Source organism: Wolffia australiana, chromosome 6 (genome assembly GCF_029677425.1).
Source record: "Wolffia australiana isolate 7733 chromosome 6, ASM2967742v1".
NCBI classification, from domain to species: Eukaryota; Viridiplantae; Streptophyta; class Magnoliopsida; order Alismatales; family Araceae; genus Wolffia; species Wolffia australiana.
In genome coordinates, this window is record NC_135840.1 from 5,629,150 (window position 1) to 5,647,091 (window position 17,942).

The window sequence follows — 17,942 nt, forward strand, 5'->3', positions numbered from 1 at the left end:
GAGCTCCTCTTCTATCTCTCTGTGTACATGAATCTTGGCATGGTATCAGAGCATTCTTGAGCACGAAAAACGTCCGACAACTTACCGTCGGAAGGAGCTGGATTGGAAGCTGAGAACGCCAAATCTATCTCCTCTCTGACCTTTTCTCCAGAAACTTATCGCTGGACGTAGCTTGTTCGGGACGGAGCTGATTTCAAGTTGCTGGAGAAGAAGAAGAAGGCGATCTTGAAGAAGACAAGCTTCCGACAACTTACCGTCGGAAGAAGAGAACTGTGCCCTAACTTCTCCTGAGGAAGAAGAAGGGATCTTGGAAGAAGCTTCAGGCACTGTAACCTTGGCGGCTGCGCCAAGGAGACCTATTTCTTGAAAAGAAGACAACACGCTTTGACGGACGACGGACAACTGACGGCGGACGGCGGACGGCGAACGACAGTTGACGGTTGACGGACGACGGTTGCCGAAATTTGTTGGCATTGACGACGTCCTATCTGGACACAATTGGACGACGGTTTTCTTCAAGAACATCTATACTGATCTTCACAAAATCAGGTGCGACGTTCCAATCTACTCCAGCTGAATTAGACAGTATTATTATTGCTAATCATAGCATTTAAATTATATGGCGAAAAATGAAGCCAAATATGAGATTAATGCTGGTCCAAGTGACGGACAATTTCATCTAGGAGAGAGATGGTACACTCATCTCCCAGTGACTGCGCCCCGTAACCTATTTATGGGACACAATTTATATCAGTGGACTAAATGTATTCAAGTCATCTTCTATCCTCTCTGTGTACGTGAATCTTGGCAATTACCTTATATTTTTTTGTAATTTCTTGTGATATTTTTTTTTCAAAAAAGAGTAGTGGCATGCTTTACAGAAAGGTTTATCAGAAAGAGAAACATAATTTGGGGTCCAGTCACGACAGTTTCAAAAAAAGGTTAGATTTTTAATTTTTATGCCTAGTTTGGGTTGGTCTTTCAGCCGATTTGTTGACCAGATTGAAACCTGTACCAAACTTTTAGTAAATCCCTGAGCCCCAAACTAATGGTATCTGTTTGTTCTGGTTTTACAGAAGTTTAGTCAAAAATGGCAATTCCTACTTTTGACATCTGCACCCTACACAACCTCACTGCCGCAGGCATCACAATTACCAAGCAGTTCATGAGAGAATCCTTCTCCAGCCCACGACCCTCCTTTGCTCCATCAGCCACCTTTATGCTCACCTCCTGTGTGGCCATCGACATTGCTTTGGCCTCCATTTGTCTTGCCATGACTCATCCCAACATCTCACACAATACCACCCTTCATCCCATCATGTCCTTCAAACCCTACTTTCCCCTTTAGCACACAAAGCATGCGCATCCCAGATCCTCCTTTTCAATCAGCATGCCCATTTGAGACCCCCTAGTCCCTCATGCTTGTGGCTCCCCTCTAATCAAATCTTTACCTTTTGTGCCACCACCTAGGACCGTGAGTCTACCTTCAGGGGGCCTCGTCACCTCTGTTAAGGGGAGCAGTACAGGAAGCATCTCCTCTTTTGCCCACTAACAACAATATAGGGAACCAGTAATATGAGACTATTGCAGCCCCAACTCCATCAGAACTGGATACGAATCTGTGGAAGTGATTTTGATCACTGACCAACTTGGGCCAGAATTACGTGTGCTCGCGGTTGCGGCCCGCTTGGCCCGCCGGCTGATATCCCCTCCAGAGGCTTGCAGACCTGTAATATAACTCTTCCACAAGCGTACATGCAGGAAGAAGTGAGAAAAAAGTCGGTTGTCTTGATTCACTCATGTGAGACGCGAGCCGAGGCAAAGTCTCAATTCTATAAATAAGAGGAAGAGTGTCGGAGCAGGTCTTCTTGGAATTTTGTCACGGAAATGAACAGGAGGAGGCATTAGATTCCACTGCTTCTTAGAGGCTGGTGTAGGGAGATCCTCACTCTTCAAAGACGAGGTTGGACCGATCCAGTTAATCTCTGTTCCACCTTCATATACTCCCTCGTGTTCTTCCCTCACCATATATCTCCTTTTCCACTCATGATTTAAAAGCTATTACTACTTTTGGAATTTCTTGGAGTTTGATATGAACCTTTATGGTGGTTCGTATCGGAAGGGGAATAGAGAAAGATGTGAGGTAGATGTTCCATGGGTCGGTGAGTAGAATGGGAATGATTGGAGGGGTAGAAAGGAGGCAGGGATCAACCAAGGACGAGCTGTCTGAAAAATGAGGTGAGGGGTAGACAATCACGGGACAGGGATTGTTGGAGACTACAATAGATACGATCGGCAGGGGTAGGGATTGGATTGGGCAGGACAGTCAAGGGTATGGAACCGAGATGGAGAGGATTGAGATACTGAGCTAAGAAGCTGACCTTAAATTAACTCTTGACTGCACTTCTAAAGGGAGGGCTACACATATTTATAGAGAAAGGATGCAATCCAACCTAAACATCATATGAGTAAAGTGACCCTAATGGCCTAAAATGCCTTAGGATACACTTGGGGTGTAGGATTGTATCAGAGTTCTTGCCACTGATTTGCTCCCTTATTACCCGAGCTAAAGAGGAGCATATGAACCAGCATCGCGCAGTGAATTCTTAAGGATTGCGAAGAAATCCCCTTCCATCATTGTCTTCTCCCAACAGAGTTGTACTCCTGTGGCGTCCCCCCTCTCACGGGAATGGTGGCACTGGCGGGCGCGGCCCCATTAGATTGGATAACTTGACTACTTCTGTAACATTGAAGAACATATAGGAAATATAAATTAATATTAATTTTAAATACATGATAGGTGTACCTATAGGAATTCTCTCTCGATTCTCGGGTTCTCTTGCCTAAAGAAAACCGTTTAGCCATACCCAAAAGTAAATATATTTCTGTTCTTAATGTCAGCACTCAGAATCTCCCCCAAATTCAAACCTCACGTTTTCCCCCCTTCCCATGATATTGGGCACATAACCACAGAGAAACAAAGATTGCAAGCTCTCAGCACACATCATTCACTACAGAGAAAAAATCTCAAAGAGAGCAAACTCAATGTTGAAAATAACTAGCAGCGTAAGACTAAATGGGCAAAATACCGGATGCAAGAGGGACAACAAAATAGACAACATTCCAAAGAGAGGCTAAACTGAGAGAAAGAGCGACCCTATGGATGAAATGAGAGGAATAAAGAGAAATGAAGGGAAATGTGAAGCTTTTAATAACTGTTGCTTCGGAGGAATGAGTAATATGAAAGATAACGAGTGATGATTCAAGTGAGAAAGATATCGAACTAAAGAAAGGAGGAATGGTTTCGTTCTATAGAGAAAGAAAGTGTCGTTTGGAATTGGAAAAGAGCGATAGTCAGAGAGATTTGGAGAAATAACTTGTGGGAGAAAGATACATACAGGAAGACAGAAAGAGAGAAACAGAAATAAGGAAAAATCGTAAACAAAGGACAATCATATGAACTCGGAGTTGAATTATTTATTTTAGGTATTTCATTAGTTCAAACATAATTTTGCTTAAATAAAAAAATTTCTTTCAAGGAATGAGAATATTTGATGATAAACATGACATGACTGGCATTCACAAGATTAATCTTGAACAATTTATGATAAACTTACTCATATAACAGGTACTGACATTAATTTAGCTGATTAAGGACATCAATAATCATGAAGTTTGATTATTTTCAGTCCATTAGCTCTTTAAATGTAGGCATAGTTATGAGTTCCGGACGCTCAAAACTACTACTGACGCACAGATAATCAAAGAGAAAATTGACAAATTCTAGATACATGGTCAATATAACTCATCGGAAAATATTATTCACATCCCATCAGGAAATAAACTTGGAATTCATTCAAACAAGGATCTATCTCATAAAAAAATTCTACATAATAGTATAAATAAATTGCTCTCAAAACAAAGGAACCCTTACACTGTGTTCATCAATGCCAAACGTATCATAGTCTCTTTTATGAATGGGCGACGTCAAGAGGTCAAACGCATGTCGTATCTATGAAAATTCCAATAAATTGAAATTAAAAAACAGCCTCAGTCAAATGAAAACATCATGAAACGTCTAAGCTAATAGGTGAAAGACAATTTAGAAAACCAAATGCATTAATCGAGGCACATCTTCTGAATTCAGAGACAATGAAACCTTTTAGCTAGATGACTTGAAATATAGACTTCTTCAAGCCAATTCAACTCCTAAGAAACAATTAGGCTGTAATAAGTTTTGGCCCCAATTCTTATAAGCATAACCGCATCCAACAAGCTGAATCAGAACAGGGCTGCCTTAGAGAAACAATAAACAAGCAGCAGTATCTTTACAGTGTCAATGTGCAAGTTTGTACAGAATGGGAATCCAGAACTGCTTTTAAAATGACTTTTAACTAAGACGAAACAGTTCAATAGCTTGTGGGGAGATATGTTTAATCCTTAATTATACGTTTTTGTTCTTTTTTAACCACATAACACCTACTGTAATATTAAAACTAATTTATCTGGAAAGCCCTAAGCAAATGTGAAGTCTTCTGCGATTTCATATTCAAACCATAGAAAACTATGTGAATTTTGAGCCTCCAATGTTTTGCTCTCCTTGACAATAATTTGCCCCCAGTTTGGAGTAGGTCACATGATGATGCTTATAGTCATACAGTCTCCTCAAAAAGCAACTCAGCCTCAATCATTTCATTTCCATTGATTTAACAGAATTAAACACCAATCAGTCACCTCATTTCTGTGACTGATAGCTCTCAGTCTCAATAACTCTGGCTCAGGTGTTTGGTTAAAGATGTTAAGTCATCACCTGCTAGTCCATGTATTTATGACAGTTTCCTCTTGTCTGGTTCTTCTTTTGTTTTTTATGCCTTTTATCAGTCGCCCAATTTTCATAAGTTAGCAAGTTATGCTTTTATTTTTTAGCAATGTGGTTACTCATTCCAGTGGGCAACGACCACCTTACATGTAACCAGTATTCTGTTATGATCCCCTCCATATAGTAAGCCCATTAGGGTCGTTTTCGTCTTTCGCATTTCCTTAGCCTTCCTTTTAAATATATAGCCCTCCTCGTTGGAGGCAGGACATGAGTAATTAGTGCTATTTCCCTCCAGTAGTCTCTCCTCTCTCGATGATGTCCACTCCGTCGAGCCCCATTCCTCCTGCGACATCCACTCCTTTGGTCTTCTGCTCGCACTCGTCCCCCTCGGCATCGTCTCCCCCACCAGGGCCAGCCCTTCCCGATACAATCCCGGTTGGGATCCTATCACATTCAAACCAGTCTTGGGCAATAATATATCATTCCTTCTTGTTGATAAAATCCTGGCAGAAGGATAAAGGAGTAGGCAGCACTGGAGAAGAGTCACAGGGAGCCCTGGTTAACATGGTATCAGAGCAGGTTTAACCTGGAGAAGACGCAGGAGCCCACTCTTCAGAAGTGGAGAGTATTTTACATTTTTTTTTGGAAAAAAAGCTGTGACTTTATCCACAAAGAAAGCTGATCAGACCAGCTCAAGGAGACACAGGAGTAAACTCTGCAACAAGACAAAAGATTTCAGGACAACCTTAGAAGGAAGTTCCAAGAGATGGTTTGTGGAGTTCTTATTTCAACAGAAGGAGACATGAAAAAGAGATTGTTGAAAGCTTGACAACAAAAATAGCAAGTCAAGCATGTCTACATTGTTTTGGTATAGCCATATTCCCCAAGTTCGGCCCCTCTCTCCTCTTCATCTAGGAGTGATTCACTGTATGGACTCCCAGAAGACCTCCTCTGATGTCGCGTTCACCGGCAATTGTGCTGGGGTGGCCTAAATCATGGGTGCGAAAGGGCACTCGAAGAATATGTGGTTGTAGTCCTCGTCACCCATTGTGCATAGAGTACAAGCTGACAATGTATCCTGATACATCCTAATACTGAAGACGTGGGCCACCAGTCTCTTGCAATACAAGAGCCACCCAAAAAACTTTATTTTTAATGGGATCTTTAGGCGCCAGATCACTCAACAAGCCTGAGAAGTTGTTTGGTCCTTGTTTCCCTATCGAATCCTCATGTAGGCTTTCCGAACTGAAAAGGGAGTGCTGGTTAAAACCCACCCATCATTTTCTCAAGGTCTTGGGTGGATCTGATTCATGGCTTGTTGCATCCCCAAGAATTCAGTTAATCTTTGGTCTAACAATGCGCCGTCAACCCTTGGATTCCATGTGTTGTCCCAACACTCTCTCACAGTGGCCTGGGGACATCGGACAAGCCCAAATAGCCAAGGGAATACCTCCCGAAAAGGGCCACACGAGGACCAACGGTCTGCCCACAATTGAAATAGAGAACCGTAGCCTATTCAGGCTAAGTAACTGATACGGAAATTACGAGTACATACTTGGAAAAGAGGAAGAAAAAGAGGAGCGCTCATGACACTCACGCGCCGAGCTCTTCGGGCCAAGCGAGGGAGAGGAAAGGGCCGTGACCGAAAGTTAAAGAGGAAGATATCGGGAGAGGAAGGGAGGAAGCTGGGAAAAAGCAGCAAGTTATGGAGGGCGAGGGGAGATCCTCTCCTTACCCTAGCCGCCAGGCCGATTCAGCCCTCCCTGTTCTCCCCCTTGTTCTTCCGTTATTGCCCATTGTCTCTTTCTCTCGAACCCTGGTGATTGTTATCTTCTCATTGTCCTGCTACTCAACCTCTCGTACTCCCTGGTTTTGGATTTCTATTGGACTCATTCGAGTTAAAGTGTCGCGTGGATTTTGTTACTTGGTTTGATTCTACCAGGAGTCGTATCAGTAACACTCTCGGACTTTGGGGAAAATCTGTCTAAAGCCTTGATAGAACGGTGATGCCCCCTAATTGGTGTTGTTTTCTCAACCCAATTTAATCCCTGACCAGAGTTGTCTCGCAGAATTTGGATGACTAGGTCCTCACTAGGATGCAGGATCCTTTTCACCCATTTTGTTAATAATGCCGTATCCATGCTCTGTTGCAAGACACCTATACGTCCTAGTCTGGTAGGCCTATAGACAGTACCCCACCCTACTAGCGTCAACCCTCGACTTTGGTCAGTCCCGGCCCCTTACCCAAAAAATCGTCTCATCAAGCCTTCAAGTCTTTGACTGATTCCTACTGGCAGCTTGAACACTCAGAGGTGAAAGATGAGAATTGCAGATAATACTGACTTCAGTAGCACCAGCCAACCGCCTCTAGACAACACCTTGGTTTGGTATCCTTCAAACCGCATCTTGACCTTCTCTACCACCAGCTGCCAATCCACCTTAGTCATCCTCCCTCTGGTCAATGGCAGGTCCAAGTATCTCATACGTAGTTTTCCTGTCCGTGCACCCGATGCCTCCCCGCATTGCGTCTCTTCCTCATGAGAAAGACCACTGCTCACGAAAGCTAGCTTGGCCCGACAGATTTGTAAGTTTGGGAAGTCTGCGAACAAGTCGACTAATGTGGACAGATTTTTTGCCTCCTCCACCAAGCATTTTGTAAAAAAAGTGGTGTCATCTGCGTACTGCAATTACAGAATACCCTCTTGGTAGCTCAGTGCCTGGTAGCCCATCAAGAGATCATGTGAGCATGTTAAGTTGGTATGTGTGGCGAGTGCATCTGCAGCTAGAACAAACAGTAGGGTGCGAGCTGGCATCCTTGCATCACCCCCCTTTGTGGTTGTACACGCCCACCTTCCAAACTTCCGTTCACCAACATGGAGAAGGAATGTGTTGTAATGCATCTTTCTGCCAACATTACTCATTCTTTCAGGAAGCCCCACTCTAATGTGCCATATGCCGTGACGAAGTCGACCTTCCACATGAAACCCTTGTTCCCATGTCTTTTCCAAGTCGCTAAGATCTTTGCTTCCGCAACGGCACTATCAACCAACAACCAGCCTGGTATAAATGTTGATTGGGAGGGTCCTACAAGCTCCCCAATCACCTCCCTCAACATGTTCGCCAAGACCTTTGCAATGATCTAGTAGATGGAGTTGGGCAATGAAATTGTTCTGAAATCCTCCATTTTTTTAGTGCCTTGCTACTTTGGTAGGAGAAACGGGTATGCCTTGTTTATTCTCTCCATACTGCCCATCCATTGGTGAAACTCTTCAAGCATCGCTATCACGTTTGGTCACACTGACTCCCAAAACTTTTTCTAAGAAAACACTGACAGACCATCCGGGCCTGGTGCCCCTTCACCCTTTAGGCTTTTATTTGGCTCCTTTACATCTTCCTCTTAGAAAGGACAAATCAGCGTATCTTTGGGGGCTGGGTCCAAAGTCTGTGCGCCCTTGCCGCACCACATCCACCGGATGCTTCTTCCTTTCTTATAAGTGCAGAAGAGATTTGCGACTGCACGACCCACTGACTGTGACCAACATGTACTTGGCTTCCTGCCAGTAGCCACATTTATCTGGACGTTTGTATCCATTCCATCTTAAGCTTCTTGTCTTCCACGGCTACCACACCTCTCCACTTCCTTTGTTCCTGTGCTTCTTCCAAGTATTTTGTATCTTCAAGGACATCCAATTGTTTGATTTCACTCAAGGCTTCACTCCTTGTCTTCTTTCTGTTCTCATGTATTCACTTGTGGAACTCCACGAGGTGGCATCGCAGACCATGAATTTTGGCGGCCATTGTTTCCGTATCAGATCTTAGACTGGGCTGATATGAACACTTTTTCTTCACCTCTTCTCAAAAGCCACCCTCCCGTAGACACGACCTATCTATCTTGAGGCATGTTGGCCTCCTGATCGCCTCATTTCCAGCCCATACAATCAGTGTATGGTCTGATATTGGGTGCCGGAGTGATCTCACGTTCGCTAAAGGGAACAGCTCCAACAGCTCTACTAAGCACAAAAACTGATCCTAATGCAGCATCATATTAAGGCCCATTGTGGTTCTCCATGTATAAATGCAGTAGGTGGGCCCCACTTCTTGGAGTGGTCTCTGAAATGAAAGTCGAAAATCCTCTAAATCAGTGTCTCTCCCTCCAGTGTCATTTGCTTGGTCTCTCCCTTCTAATGTCACATTAAAGTTTCCACCCAACAACATGGTCCACCCTACGAACATGTTTGTTTGATCTGTCAACTCCCTCCATAACTTGCTTCTCTGTTGGATGTTGGTTGGGTCATATATTGAGGCTACGACCATCTCAAAATTGTTGTGCATGCACTTCAGCTTGGCTGCTGCAGCAAGCTGCACTTTCTACATGGCTATTTTTTAGAACATAGCCTCATTCCATGCTACCACCACTCGCCCAGACTGCCAACCACATTGACCACTAGGAAACCCTCGAGGAAACCTATTCCCACAACATTCCACTCCTTTGGCTCACAATTTCCGATCATAGTTTCCTGTAGGCATGCTACTGATGCCCCCCATTCTTGCAGATAGCCTCCCACCACTCCACACCTGCATTTGTCCTAAGGCCTTAAACATTCCACGATATGCATTTCATGGTAAACCTTCTTAACTTCAATCCCATTGACGCCATCTCTTTAGAGCGGTGATTTACAGTAGGTTCCTTGTCACTGTCCTTTCGTTGCTTGGCCGGCTCTACTACCCCATTGCTGGACGTGTGCATGATCTCACTGCCTTCTCCCCGTGTCTCAACTACCCCCTTCACTCCAGGTTCTGTTTTGGTGTTACTTTTTGCCATATTCTCAACTGCCAGCAACAGGCATCCGCTTTTACCAACCTTGGCACAAGCAACTATTCTCCGCTTGTGATGAATGTCGAGCTTCTTGCTCTTGTAAACAAGACCTTCCAGGCCTTGATCTCTATTTTTGTTTGGTCGTGAGCGCAAGCCTACAGCTCTGCTGCTTTCTTCGCCCTCTGTTTCCCTTCTTGCCATACTGTCTCTCAGAGTGGGCAACATGTCTGGGCTCGCAGGACCTCCTTCCTCCGTTCCTGCCAAAGCGCCTCTCCAGTGTAGCAAAGTTTCCGGCCTCCAGCAACCTCCTTCCTCCCTTGCTTCAACTGGTTGTGTCTCCTCTACAACCAGTGGCTCTAGCCTCTGTTGTCCCTGGGGTATGTGCCTTGTGTCGCCACCAACTTGTAAGCTCCCTCCCGATGGGATGTCCTTCATCTGAGGTAGTGGCCCCGGGATAACCTCAGCATCCTTCAGGCCTGATGTCAACTCCCCTTCTAAAGAAGGGGCCTTCTCATGAGCTTTGGCATCCACACCTAGCTGTCTCCCAGTTGGCAGCAGCAGCGGTGGTAATAGTGCGGCAAGTTTGATTTCAAAAGTACCATCCGAGGCCCAAAAGTTGAGTAGAGACCTCAGTGTGGCTATGTGGATTCCCTCTACCTCCAATGTCACTTTCTTTGGGTTTCCAGACCCTAGTCCATCCAAGATAATACGTCTAAGAAGGCACAAGGGTCATACTAATGCCTCCTACACCGGTTCTACCCTATAACCCATGGGGTTGCCTCGAGCTTCAATGATTTTTTTTAAGAGAGGAGAGATCACACAAAATAGGTGACCCCCTATTGTGATATACAAATCTGAACGTGAAGAACAAAAATGGTCTACATGGCCGCCCCTGTCCTGGCAATGGATCTTTAAACCATGCAGAGGTAAAACACACCACTGCTTGTACAACAGCATCGGTCGAGGCTTCCCGTCCATTGAAGATAACTTTGTTCCTGAGCAGCCATAATGCCAGAGCACTGGAAAAGGTCGACCAGGCCCCTCTCGCCCCATACGTGGGCCGCCTTTTATGGAGTCCCAAAAGGCCTCCTTTGAGGAGGCATCCACCCCTGGGATTGGCTGATGGGTCCACACAGCTTGGGCAAATGAGCACTTGAAGAATAATGGCCAGTCTTCTTTGCCGCTGGAGCATAGAGCACATTCCGTCGAGGCCTTTGGGAGCCATCTCTTCCTAACGAGCTTTGTTACTAGTCTTTGCTGAAGCAACAGCCAACAGAAAAATCTCACCTTAAGGGGAAGTTTTTGTCTCCATATGATGTGACACGCGTAGAGAATCCTCAGGTTTTCTGCAATATGTCAGCCGCAGAGCATCTATTGGCATCTCAAACAGAGAATGTTGTGCCTTTCCACTCCCACCAGTCCTTTGTCCCTCCTAGTGGCCTGGAGGTAAATTAGGAGCTGCTGAAGCCTCATATATTCTTTTGTTCTTTGGTCAGAAAAGGTGTCACCAAGGTTTGGGGTCCATGGGTCATCCCAGCATTCCCAAACTATGGCTTGCGGGATCTGTGCAAGGGAAAATCAGCATGGGAATTCTGATTTGAGTGTGCCAGACCCGACCATGCGTCTACCCAACAACGAAATGATGTGTCGTCCCCCAGCTTGGCTTTGAAGAATTCTCAGACTTGAGGATTGGTCCGCACACTATGTCCCATGACACAAGGGCAGTTCCATGCTGCTCCTCCAATCTTGAGCTTTTCAATAGGAACCTTCGCATCATACTTTTCAAGCGCTTGCTAGCCCCCTTTGGAAGCTTTAACACCGAGAGGTAGAAAATGAGTATGGCAGAACGCACGTGTCGCAACAACACCAATCGCCCCTCCCCTTGACAGCACTCTGCCTTGCCATCCCTCTAATTTCCGATCTACCTACCTTCTCTAGTACCGATTTTCAATCAGTAGTCTTTTTTTTTGAAGAAAATATGGAAGACCACCCGGAACCGGTGGCCAACCCGGTCAGTCAGTAGTCTTAATATGACCCCCTGTCCGCGGCAAGCCCAAATATTTCATGGGAAAAGTACCACTAGGTTTTCCCAAGGCATTGGAACAACCGGCTTTCTCCCCTTGCAAATAACCGAAAGCCAACATAGGCTGACTTGGCAGGGTTAATGTGTAGACCAGAGCAATCCACAATTAAATCTAGCAGGATGGATAGGTTCTTGGCTTCCTTCTCAGAGACCTCCATAAAAAAAATGGTTTCGTCTACATATTGCAGTAGGGGGATACCTGCAGTGAAGCTAGGGGTCTAAAATCCCTTCAACAGTCAATTTGAGCAAGCCTCTGTTTTGGTTATGGCGAGAGCGTCCACAGCCAAGACAAAGAATGGCAGTGCGAGAGGGCACCCTTGCCTGACTCCTCTTAGCGGCTGAATCAAACCTCCTTTAGGACACCCATTCACCAACACTGAAAAAGAGTGGGACGCAATACATCTTTTAGTCCATCCCACCCATTTTGTTGGAAATCCTTGGAGCCGTAATGATGCCCATAGAAAATCACAATCAAAACAATCATATGCCTTTGCAAAACCCACCGTCCACATAAACTCATTGACTGGGAACTTTTTCATGCTGTCAAGATTTCTGATGCGACCAATGCGCCGTCAACTAGTTCTCGTCCTAAAATAAATCTAGATTAGAGAGGACTAAGTCACCGATCGCCTCCCTAAGCCGGTTGGCCAAGACCTAGGCTATGATTATGATACGAACCATGATCTTGGTTCGTGTCGGAAGGACAAAGAGGACGAGGAGAGGTAGAAGTTCCCGGGGTAGAGAGGAGAACAGGAATGGTCGGGGAAAAACAGAGCTGAGGGGGTAGGGATTGGCCAGGGTACGAGCCGCCTGAAAACGCGGTGAGGTAGAGACAATCGCGAGGACGGGGATCGTGGAGAGAGAGTCGGAGAGTGGATATAAAGGAGACGAGAGGGGAGGGAAAACACCAAAGATCACTTAAGAATCAAACTTTCAGTCTGCCCTCTCTAGAGGGAGGGCCGTGCTATTTAAAGGAACATAAAGCCAAACATGACGAGAATGCACCCGATGCGACCGGGGGAACCCTATCAGATTAGATACATGGAGTTAGGATAATGCAATTGGTTGAAAGTCTCCCATTCTAGTGGCTCCTTGACATTTTGGGAGCAAAACCAAGTCAGCCCAGTTTAGTAACGACCTCTGCCAGTACTCGCCATAGAGATGACCTGCATATCGTCCCTTCATCTCTTTAATCGCACTGCACTGTGAACTGTCCCTTCCAACACTTCACCGCATCTTCCCTTTGCATTCACAGACATGAAGCCGATGAGGAAGGCCTCCCTTGCAATTCTCCAATCCCACGAATCGCACTGTTCTAACATAGCCTCTTGCAAGCACACAACATTTGCTCCCCATTCACATAGGTATCTCCACACTGTCCCCCTTCTCTGCTCGTCTTGAAGGCCGCGAACTTTCCAAGAGATGCATCTGATGTCCGGACCATATCAGCCTCCTCCAGCTTCCGCTCTGGATAGAATCCTGTTCCATCTGCTACTGCTTGGATCCGAGGGTTGACATCCGTATTTTATTTCACTCGTCATCTAGCCCCCATGCTGGCCACTGTCATATTGGTGGCTGATACAACCCCGAAGTATCTAGGCCTTTTTCATCATTGAGCCCAATAGGGGCATTTAGGTCATTTGGACCTTTTGTAATCCCTTTAAATAAAGCAGCCCTCCCTTGAGGAGGGCAGCCAAGAAGTATCACAAGAATGTGTTTGGCTCCCCCCCCGCGACGTTCCTTTCGCCGGACCCTCTCGTAGGCGACGTCCATTCCGTCTGCCCTCATCCTGCCGTAGTCCATCCCAGCACGCCGACGACCATTCCGGCGACTTCTCCCTTCCTTTTTGTCTTCTCCCCGGTACGAACCAGCAGGTTCATATCAGCGGCCATCTCTGTAGTCTTCTCGTCAATGGGCATCTTGTCTTTTCCATCTGTGCCTCTCCAGCCTGAACTTGTTTTATCTTCATTCCCTACCTCTGCCCCCTTCCTACCCATCTTGTTCTGCTCCTTTGTGATTTTCTCAACAATAGCGGGCTGTCTCTCTCAGTCTACACCTTGTTCCGATATTTGTCTCACCCTTTCTGACTCTGCAAAACATAGGCTTCCTCCTTTCCCAGCTACCAGCCACACCTTTGTGCCAGATTTATCCCGCACATACCACCTTTTTCGTCTACACCCAATGAGTTTGCCAAATATATATCCCTTCAGGATCGGCCTCCCCATGTGTAGTCTTCTCGTCGCTCCCAGTTTGCTTCCCCCCACCATTCCAGCTTATACCCCTTCGGTCCCCCCCCCCCAGCTATGTTTGTTTGTTAGTACGACCCTCTCCTCTTGTGCAGCTGTGGTCTTTCGTGCCTTCTTTTGGTTGTATGGCAACACTAGCTGTCCAAGCTGTATTCTCATCCTAAGATGTATTGTCGTAGAGGCCCGAGAGGCCAGGATCTCATTGAGACCTTCACAGGTAGAGGCCCGTTCCACTAGGATCTTCACTTGGGGCCTCCATTGGGAGAGGAGCTTTCGACCATTGTAGGATGGTGGCTAGTTCCAATAATGAGCCGGCGTTCCGACACGGTGTCTCAACTGCACTGTTTGCCTTTCCCTGGCCTCTCCTTGTGTCTCAGATGGCGGCACCATCACCAATGAAGGACAGCGTTTTGACACCCTCACCATTCATGTACCTTCCGGCCATCCTAGTGGGAATCTGGACGGTGGTGAGAGACCCCTTGCCACCATAAGATTTGGGTCCCAGAGTCCAGCCCGATCGACTTAATATGCCCGAGTCGGCCGAAGGATCTAACTAGGGTGGTTAGTACATCTCGTATTGGAGATCCCATCGGCATCCTGCGAAACTCCAAGATGGTAGTCTGTGACTCATTATACGATGTCCCGTCGCTTGTAGTACCCGGCGCCATCTGATTAGTTCTGTCAACTGGTTGTGTCTAGCCACTTATAGACACACATGATGCCATGGACAACCCCATAAGAAGAGCGTTTATGTGTCTAGTCTCCAAAGGTCTGCTTCTCTCAGGGAAATTCTTATCTACCCACTCTTGATATCTTCAAAATCCCAAGGGCCTCTCACCACTGCGCCAAGTAGACAATCTTGGAGTGAATGCCTACTGTCTGACCTGTCCACCATCTCAGAATCTTCTAGTGGGATCCATTTGTCCTGCCCTTGCACTTCAACTCATGGGATCGCCTTTTTTGTTTCTTTGGGACCAGCCCTTGGGCAGGAGTATCGGCGGCGTCCAAATCCCCTGCAATGCCTGTATGTTATAGGTTCCCTGTAGTCCCGGGCAATATGCCCCTTGGCGAGGCAGCGGAAACAGTGTCATGCCCAGTCTCTGTCCCTGTTTGTTCAGGTCCCTCAGTAGGGTCGTCGTGATGTCTGCATGCGAGACACTTCGGCCACCCAACTAGAGGATTCATTGCTATATGTTGCCCCCCCAAGGTTTCGGGGAGGTGAGATGGGGTAGTTCAGTTCTCCTGAATTTAGCCTGGCCCCCCTAGTCTTAGGATCCAGACTCCCCTTGTTTGGTGCAACATGTCTGACTGTTCCCCTCGGGCCAATCAGGGAGGATCCAAACTTAACCCGACAGAGGTTGGAGCTGCTGCTTGCTTCACTGTATCTAGCCATCTCCTGCATTAAAGGCCCTCTAGGTGTGGCTCTAGCATAGAGATTCAACTCTTCTATTTCTCGTTTCTTACTCGGGCTGATTGCGATTTGGGCTGCCCCTTGTCCATCTGTCCACTTCAATGTGGTGTAGCTGGATCGGGCTTCGCTAGTGATTCTTGGATCTGGGTTAGGCCGTGGGGTGATGAATGGCGTTGATTCACCAATATCTTCATTTTCCATCTCTGCTGGTCCACTTCTCCCATCGAGTACGAGAAATTGAGTTCCACCAATTTGGTGAACTCAACAAGGTGAGAACAGGGTTCTTCCCAAATTGAGAGTCATATGCATTGTTGATGTCTTCTGTGGGACCCCACGGCAACTTAGTAGGCTGCTTATCGGGATCCCACAGCGGAGACGTCCCGCAGGGTTTTCTGTGGGTTGGGCTCCCGCAGCGGATGGGTTCTGCTGAGGCGGTAGTGCGGATGGGGTTGGCTTGAGGGCCCTCACCGGAGGGTTTTGAAGGGAGCGGGGTCCAATGATACATGTGTTGATAGGTCAGGTTGACAATCGGTCACTTGGAAGGACCCGACGCCACTTCAGGCTCATGCCTCCTCCATCTTGTTACCTTCAGCCAATCACTGCAATATAGGCTGCCATCAAGGCCCCACGGAGAAAGAAATTCTCACTCTTGAGGGGTCAAATTTCAGCTTTGTCAAGAGCTGGAAATTTTTCTAGGAGCCCCCACCATACTTTGCCTACTGTCGGGGTTCCTCGTGTAACCTCCAACAAGGCAACCCATGTGGCCCCCTTGTTGGCTCTTCATTACTTCGATCTGTAAGCAAGAGTCGACCTCTGATTGGTGACCCCCCATGTCTTCAGTCTCAGTTGTGGGGGCCAATGTCCTGACTCCTCTGGCTCCTCTAGGACAATCTGGCCAAACTTCTACATATGTTTTATTGGTGGATGATTATACATCCTTTACGTGGTCATACCTCTTAAAACTCATGCAAAAACTTGGAAGAAATGGTAATTCCTGCGATCTGGTTAATAATCAGTTTTGCATGAGAATCAAATGCTGATAAGATATCAGCGTGACATACAATGCTTCTTCTCCAAGAAGTATCAACGAAAGAAGAGAAAAAGACATTGATAAGGAGTCTACTTGCAAGACTAATATAGCACGTGCAAGAAGAACATAAATAAATGGAAGTGGGAGGAAGGACACACTTTTTTTGGCATTTCTGAAGATTCAGTTGCAATCGCAGCTGGGAGGCCGAGAAGCAGGACTGGGCCTGCGATTCCAGAGGGAAAAGGTCCATTCGAGATCTCCCTCTATCATTCAATGTTTCCTCCACTTCGTTCCACCTTCTCTCAATCTATCCTACTTGTTCTTGATATGAACTACTGATTTTCCATTCAACACCTATCGGCATTATCAGATATCGTCTTTTGGAATGAATTCAGATCTTAATCTCCTCTAAGATTTTCTTGGATCCATATCACAGTGTTAATTCTTATTTTTCAAAAGTGTTAATACACCACAGCAGAATGGGCAATCCAAGAGGAGGATTATTACAATTAACAACTGCCACGGCATTACTTGTCAGGTTAATATACCTGAAAATTATGTAGGGATCCCCAAAGGGCAGCGGATACAATGGAGTAGTTGGATAGAGGGAAGAGAAGCAGGATGGTGGCCAAAGCCTCAAGAACTTCCACGAATGGACTGTCCTTGCTGACACAGAGCCAGATGCAACTTGAGTTTGCCAAAGGAAACCTTGAGATTCAATTACGCAAAAGATATGCCAACTTTCTTAACGCAGGTATTTATCTCCTCCTTATTCAGAATTTGGTTATTTACCACCCAAACAACTCAGCTGTTGACTGAGCCGCTGTGTTGACCCAACTTATTATGAAGAGGAGTCTATCATATTACTTGGGGAACCATCTAAACAGCAGACCATCTTATCCATAGGATACCTGCAGTGGCTACATGATATCAAAGCCCAAATTATCTGATGGCTCCAACATGTAAGAAAACAACAGATGAGGAACCCTTGGAAAAAGTCAATCTTAGGACTTAGCGTCATTTCCTCAGTAACGACACCCCAATGTAAAAGGTATATACCCCAATGCAAAAGGTAACGACACCTTGGAAAGAAAAACTAAGATTAGTTGCAAAAGGTAATACTCAGTCCGATGGCATTGATTACTTTTAGACATTTCCTTCTGTGACAAAGTTTGACACATTGAGAATTCTTATCTTTTTGGCAGCTGAGCTTGGCAGATATATGCATGTTACGGTTCTGACTCAAGAACTGAGATCCTCAGCAGATCCATAAGAGAATTCCTCGCCAAGAACATACCAATAATAGATAAAGTCAACAATAATATAATCTTTTATAAGATACTCGAAATAAAGAAGAATACTGAGGCCAATAAAGAGAGAAAGAACTGGATCCGTCCTCTCTTGATGTCTGTTGGGATTGAGCCCAATCGGCTCTCTCCCTCTCTTATCTCAAAATCTGGAGAATCTCCTGCTCCAGCACAAAACTTTTCAATCTTGAAAATGAAATGCCAATGCACTGCTTCGATCGTCCAACACC

At 45.9% G+C, this 17,942-nt stretch overlaps 1 protein-coding gene across 4 annotated transcripts in view; it reads right to left on the minus strand.

The window, feature by feature from the left end:
* The window catches only part of LOC144704248 (DNAJ heat shock N-terminal domain-containing protein), a 49,688-nt gene that overhangs the window by 29,611 nt on the left and 2,135 nt on the right, over positions 1-17,942 (minus strand). For all 4 annotated transcript variants that reach the window (XR_013581776.1, XM_078576598.1, XM_078576597.1 and 1 more), the window contains exon 4: positions 3,935-4,012. Coding sequence is in view for 3 of the 4 variants with exons in the window: in XM_078576598.1 (XP_078432724.1) it covers positions 3,935-4,012 (78 nt within the window). In the remaining variant the exon portion in view is untranslated. The remainder of the gene's footprint in view (positions 1-3,934; positions 4,013-17,942) is intronic.